This window comes from Solanum lycopersicum, chromosome 4 (assembly GCF_036512215.1).
Source record: "Solanum lycopersicum chromosome 4, SLM_r2.1".
In the NCBI taxonomy this organism is placed as follows: Eukaryota; Viridiplantae; Streptophyta; class Magnoliopsida; order Solanales; family Solanaceae; genus Solanum; species Solanum lycopersicum.
Window position 1 is genome coordinate 54,922,872 of NC_090803.1, and position 7,409 is coordinate 54,930,280.

The window sequence follows — 7,409 nt, forward strand, 5'->3', positions numbered from 1 at the left end:
TCTTCTTTTTATTCTTAATCCATCATCTTTTTCTTCTTAATCTGTAATCGTCTTAACCCAGCATCTTTTTATTATTAATCCATCATCAGTTCGTCTTTTCTTCTCTTTTTTGTTTTTGTTAATTGTTCTATTACATCATAGTAATGGATCCGTTAATTAATAGAAGGATATATGATTCCGACGATGAAAATAGGAAAGAAAACAGGAAAAAGTCTTTGCATGATCCTATGAATCTTCAAAAGGATTCAAACAAAGATTCTGGCGAAACATCAAAATTAAAGGTTGTCAAAATACAACAAAAAAAGAAAAAAGAAGCAGCAAACATTGTTGTTAGGCCTACATTGTCTCGGATTAGTATTTTGGTACTTAAAACTGTTTGTGAAATTAGTAAAAATTTTAAGGAATCTAGTGTGCTTGCCGATACATTTGAATAAGTGTGTATAGTGTTTTAGATGGTGAATTGATACATGAATTTGTTGTGTATCATAATATTTTATATGTATCATGAAGTCTTGAAAATTGTTATAATGTATCATTCAATAAGTTTAGTAAATGCGTTATCAACTGTGCTTGATGATACATATAGAATCAGTGTGTACATTGTTTAGTCAATTCAGTGATACATGTAGTAGATATGTATCACATGTTTTGCATATAGTATGAATTTCTGAAAACTGATATCATGTATCAGTAAGGTATTAGTTGTTTAGTTGATGTACTGATACATGTTTTGAAAATTGTTATAATGTATCATTCACTAAGTTTAGTTAATGCGTCATCAACTGTACATGATGATACATATAGAATCAGTGTGTATATTGTTTAGTCGATGTTTCTGATATATGTATTCGTTTTTTTTTTCAGTTCAAAATATAGTTTAACACTCATATCGTTCTTAAGTTTCATCGGACAGGAGTTACCTTCTACAATGTATCGAATTTCAATTTCTTTCCTTGATACATCAATATCCAACTCGGCTGCAATTGCTGCTTTGAGATTAGAAAATGAAATTGAATCTCCAACAACGATTCCGTCGATTCTGTAACTTTCATACTGCAATTCGTTCACCCAAATTTCAGAATGTCTCATCAAAATCGAAATATTCATCTTGAAAAATCCACTTTAACAACAATAAAATTATTGTAGTTCAAAATTTAACAGATTGTTCAAAAAAATTATTTTCAAAATAGATGATATAATCTTTGTTTTTCAAAATTTGAAATTAATATCCAATTAAGTGCTGATTTTATGCTGATTAATGATATGTTACCGTAAATTTAGCTGTTTTATTAACAACATTAACTGTACCGTTTCCCCCCCTTTTTTTTCTCAACGGTTTAAAATTACCATGTATCATTTACCATGTATCACTAGAGTCTAAAGTATCACGGCTCAACAAATTTACGGGATTTTTTGTAAATACTAAATTTGTCGGGACAGAATGTAATTATTAAATTACACTATGGGATTCCTTAAATTTTTACTTTTATTTTTGATGTCATAAAAGAGGATTAAATATGTGAATTAAGGTGAATATATAATCAGTTTTAAGATGTTACAACGATTGAGTGATACTTACTATCTCTGTCAGCAATAGCCAAAGCTACAAATATGCTTGTTCTTGTGGTAGCTTTAATGGCAATAGTAAAGACCGCTAAATAAATGCGGTTAAAAGTAATTATTTTTAGTGGCAATAATAAGGGTCTTTAGGGGCACTCCACATAAATGTCACCAAAAAGTTTAATGACATTGAATCTAACGATATTTAATCAAATACCGATTAATGTATTTGTGGCAATAAAAATTGCTACTAAAAGGATTAATTATTGCCGCTAAAAGTCTCTTTTGGTGTAGTGTTAAGAGTTAATTACTTAGATACAATCTAGATTGCAATAGTAAGTATCTTGCTAGATTTTGATGCATTCCGATACGGTCAAATACGTCCAGATATATGTTTCAGGATACATGAGGTCAAATTTGTTCAAGGTATATTATATTCAAGTGAATTTACATGTATTTGAGATATCTAGCAGATCTCCCTGACTTTTCTTTCATCTTGCTCGCCACTCTTCTATATATATGATATCTAGATACATGCGAATGACACTATATATAAATAGATATATGTAAATAGTGTGTATCTAGTATGATTCATATGTATCTCAAATATATTACAAAATATCGCTCATTTCTCTCCCTATTTTAGTGTATCTAAGAGTAAAAATACATATATCTAAGTCTAACTTTTTCATTATATGGTAGGAGATTCTATAATGAAGTAATATACATGATACAGACTGAGGAAAGGGAAAGTTTCCTTGATATTTCTTAGGTCAATTCTACATCTTTATTTGGAGTTAACTCTGAGTGGTTATCTAAACGGTTGAAAACTATGCTTCTGTAAACAATAATCTAACTGACATAGAGTTAATAGCTCCCTCACTCACCTATAATTAAAGGAAACATATATCACATGTGAAATTTTGTTTTTTTAAGTTATTGTGATGTTCGGATCAGCTTTTGTGCATATCTAGCACCTTCCACTAATAATATGAATGAGAAAATTGTATCCATCAAGACTATGATAAATGGTTATAATCAATTGCTGTTTTTACTAACTTAGACCTTATAACCAACTCTCAACTATTTGGAAAATTTCTAATATATACCACTTACAAGTTTAAAATATTAAGAAACTTGAAGTTAAATTTTATAAATGTTATTGAAAGTATTTAAAATCTCCTTACACCTAATATGTCAAAGGATCTCCATACGTCACAAAAAGTAATTAAATTCTCCTTACGTCCAATATTATGTCAAAAGGATATTTAAACGTTACTGAGAGTAATTAAAATCTCCTTACACAAAATATGTCAAAAGGATCTCCAAACGTTATAGAAAGTAATTAAATTCTCCTTACACCCAATATTATGTCAAAAGGATATTTAAATGTTAATGAGAGTAATTAAAATCTCCTTATACAAAATATGTCAAAAGGATCTCCAAACGTTACAAAAAGTAATTAAATTGTCCTTACGCCCAATAGTATATCAAAAGGATATTTAAACGTTATTGAGCGTAATTAAAATCTCCTTACACCTAATATGTCAAAAGGATCTCCAAACGTTACAAAAAGTAATTAATTTCTCCTTACACCCAATATTATGTCAAAAGGATATTTAAACATTACTGAAAGTAATTAAAATATCCTTACACCTAATATGTCAAAGGATCTTCAAACGTTGCAGAAAGTAATTAAATTCTTCTTACACCCAATATTTTGTCAAAGGATATTTAAATATTACTGAGAGTAATCAAAATTTCCTTACACAAAATATGTGAAAAGAATCTCCACAAATATTTCAAGATTAGGATAGCCCATAAAATCAAGAAGCTTATACATTAGGCAATTTTATAAACGTTATAGGAAAGTATTTAAAAATCTTCTTACACCCAATTTTAAAAGATCTCCGAAAGATATTCAAAATTAAAAAAGCTAATCAACCCATAAAATTAGCACCAAAATATCGCAGGAATTTAATGACTTATAAATATATCCGCCACTTACATAGTAAAAAGCATCGTCTCACAAAAAAAATTATTCTTTGACTACTACACTATAAATGACGTGTGGAGAATTTTTTCTTATTACTATTATTTAATTAATCAAAATAATTTTTTAGAAAATATTTTGATTAAAAAAAGTAATCTTTTTATTAATAAAAATTATTATTAAAAAAAAAAAATTCAAGTTTATTGTCTTTCCCTTAATATCCTGAAGGTAATATATTTTTATTTAATATTACCAAAACACGTTTTGCGCAAAACAAAACAATTATACTAAAATCATATGGGTCCCACATATCCGTTTCCTAAAATAAGAATTGATTTTATTAGCGCACCCCATCAGCCGTTTTTTCCAAACTGGCCGGAGCCGGCGATGAAGAACATGAAATCAGAATGGTTGACTTTATTATTAGTGAACCTCGGCGGGATAATGGAACGCGCCGACGAGTCGTTATTGCCCGGAGTTTATAAAGAAGTTGGTAAAGCTTTGCATACTGATCCTACTGGACTTGGTTCTCTGACTCTTATCAGATCTATAGTTCAATGTCTTTGTTACCCTCTTGCTGCTTATCTCTCCGGCCGTCAAAATCGAACTCATGTTATTGCTCTTGGTGCCTTTCTCTGGTCTGCTGCTACCTTTCTTGTAGCCCTTTCTTCCACTTTTACTCAGGTTAAATAAAATTACTGTCTTTGAAGTCTTAAATAAAGGTTCTTTCAGTCTGCAATATATTTACAATTCGATTGTACTTTTATGGCATTTCAGATAGTTTTTTTTTTCAATTGTTATGAGAAGCATCATATAACTACTGTTTAGCAAAACTCACATTCTTCAATAGGTTGCCATTTCCAGAGGTTTGAATGGAATAGGACTCGCGATAGTTGGACCAGCAATCCAATCTCTAGTAGCTGATTCAACGGATGAAAGCAACCGCGGTATAGCTTTTGGTTGGCTACAGTTGACAGGGAACTTTGGCTCTATCCTTGGCGGTCTTATATCGGTGTTATTAGCTCAAACATCATTCATGGGAATAGCTGGCTGGAGAATCTCCTTCCATCTGGTAGGTTTTATTAGTGTTGTAGTTGGTATATTGGTGCGTCTTTTTGCCAAAGATCCTCGCTTTATTGACAATGTGAAAGAGCAACCTCCCCAAAAACCATTTAGAGAAGAAGTAAGGGAGTTGCTAAAAGAAGCAAGAGCAGTTGTGAAAGTACCTTCTTTTCAAATACTTGTTGCTCAGGGAGTGTCGGGGTCGTTCCCTTGGTCATCGTTGTCATTTACACCTATGTGGTTGGAGCTTATTGGATTCTCCCACAAGACAACGGCATTGCTCTTGACTTTGTTTAATGTTGCACTTTCAATGGGTGGATTGTTTGGAGGAAAAATGGGAGATGTCCTTGCAAAACACTTTCCGAATTCTGGTAGAATAATTCTATCTCAGATAAGTTCTGGCTCAGCGATCCCTTTCGCTGCAATCTTGCTTCTCGGATTGCCTGATGATCCTTCCACAGCTGCAATCCATGGTTTAGTCTTGTTCATCATGGGATTAACAATATCTTGGAATGGTCCAGCAACAAACAAGTATGTTCCCTTCGAACCACAATATCATTCTGATTTTCTTGCGTAGATCCTTTTGTCTTGTAACTTAATCAACATGACATGTTTGCAGTCCAATTTTTGCGGAGATAGTTCCTGAGAGAGCTCGAACAAGCATCTATGCTCTGGATCGATCATTTGAGTCTATACTGGCATCATTTGCTCCTCCAGTGGTTGGTATTTTAGCTCAACATGTTTATGGTTTTAAACCAATCCCTAAAGACTTAACGGGCTCACAGGAAATTGAAACAGATAGAGAGAATGCAGCCTCACTTGCCAAGGCACTCTACACTGCTATAGGCATTCCAATAACAATTTGTTGTTTCATCTATTCATTCCTTTATTGTACATATCCACGTGACAGAGACCGTGCTAAAATGGATGCATTAATAGACACAGAGTTGCAACGGATTGATAAAACAGACTATCATCCTTCCGATGAAGAAAATGAAATGCACAAAAAAGAACTCACCATGATTGATATCGATTACAACGTAGATGAGAGGCTTGACAACGACGAGAAAAGGCTTCTTCCAGATCAGTTGTAATCCTCTGAATTCTGCAGATTGTAGAGCAAATGCAACAGTCAAGTATGTGCTTCTACGTATGCCACTTAGACTAAGTTAAAAGTACTACTTCAATCATACTGTGAACATTGACATTTTGACCAACCAAATGTTCTTCAAAATCAAAATTTATCGACATGATTTATTTCGATATGTTTGGTTTTATACGAGATAAGTTACGATAAACGTTTAATCAACAAGCATTTATAGCAGCATTGATGTCCGGAACCCCCATAGTGACCTGAGCTAACATGGTTAGAACATCGAAACACAAAAAATACACGTATCACCTCGCATACATCAAGGTTGATGATCATTTCCTGTTCTGATAAGAAGTTGGTAATTCTTGATACATTTCATTGGATATCTGAAAAGTGAGGGATTATCGCTCTGGGGCGAAATTTGTGCTTGGCAAATGGACGAACCAGACTATGACACGTGGATGAACCCTAACCCGAAAACGTTGGTCCTTCTTACATCGAACTAAGAGAATCCTGGAATCAGTCCCTAACATGACTTCGACCGATATTGCACGACAAACACACTCACTCTATAACCAGTTGGATCTCTCACTGGAGACATCACTTTCCAGCTTGAGCTCCCTCATAATGCCTCTCGAGCAGATCAATAGTCAACCTCGAGTCTAATTAGCCTTATCCAATCAATTCGAACCCAACCAGATCGAGCTCAGTTATGTGCTTGTTAAGTACTTGCATTATTTAAAAAAGAATAACCTATTTTTTTTTTATTCTATATAAAAACAAATGACCATATTTCTTTTTTTAGTAACATTTTAATTTCAATTTTTTAAGTGTGTTTGGTATATTTAACATAACTTTAATGTAGAATTACAAAATTGAATTTTTTTTTCTTAAACTCTGTGCTAAATCAAAGTAAAACATTCTTTTGTAAACAGAGAAAGTACGAAGACACCACATTAGGATAGTAGGTCGATTAGATAGTCAAGTGTAGCCGTAGCCGTAGTTCGAACATATCATTGTTTCGTGTACTTTGAACATTAGCCTCTATTTGGTGTAGTATTATTCTTGTAGTTTTCTTTTTGTCTTTTTGAGTTGGGTTATTACTTCGATTATGGTTTTATCTATAACTACAATTTAGGATTGAATTTCTGTTATTTCTCTCTATACTGGAATTGTTTTTCTTTGAGTGAGATTTATCGAAAATAATTATCTCTTTATCTTTAAAGTAGAGGTTAGATGTACTTACATTTTATGCTTTTCAGAACTTACTTTATGTAATTATGAATATATTATTATTGTTGTTGTATTTAAATCTTTAATAAGCATTGAATATGACTCATATTTTTATTTATAGATTTAATACGTTGAAAATACTAAATATTAAACTCAATTAAATTATGAGAAAGTGCCTAACAAAGAGACAATTGGACCAGGTTTGTGCCCCTTTTCAGTTGTGTATTTGTATTTTGTCGCCTGGAAGAGGGGGCCTTGCATGGTTAAAATATATTCCAAGTACTTTCTAAACAAAAATATTTGACTTTGATGGATCTGTCCCACTTTCACTCTCAATAAATATGTCAAAAATATTCAAAACATAGTATTTATTTGCTTCCAAATTGATCTTAATGATAGTTCAGAAATTAATCCAATCAAACAAAAAAAAAAGGCATCCGATGGAATATCTTCACCTATTATAAAATA

At 32.2% G+C, this 7,409-nt stretch overlaps 1 protein-coding gene across 1 annotated transcript; it reads left to right on the forward strand.

Annotated features, from left to right (window-relative positions):
* The first annotated feature begins 3,801 nt into the window (after positions 1-3,801).
* Positions 3,802-5,880, forward strand: LOC101252077 (uncharacterized). Its single transcript, XM_004237545.5, has 3 exons — positions 3,802-4,237; positions 4,404-5,146; positions 5,235-5,880. The coding sequence occupies exons 1-3, from the start codon at positions 3,851-3,853 to the stop codon at positions 5,707-5,709; spliced, it is 1,605 nt and encodes a 534-aa protein (XP_004237593.2). The 5' UTR covers positions 3,802-3,850; the 3' UTR covers positions 5,710-5,880.
* Positions 5,881-7,409: the final 1,529 nt, after the last annotated feature.

Coding starts and splice junctions, on each gene's coding strand:
- LOC101252077 (XM_004237545.5), top strand. CDS start 3,851: ATGGGTCCCACATATCCGTTTCCTAAAATAAGAATTGATTTTATTAGC. Junction 4,238..4,403: donor TTTCTTCCACTTTTACTCAG/GTTAAATAAAAT, acceptor ATTCTTCAATAG/GTTGCCATTTCCAGAGGTTT. Junction 5,147..5,234: donor AATGGTCCAGCAACAAACAA/GTATGTTCCCTT, acceptor ACATGTTTGCAG/TCCAATTTTTGCGGAGATAG.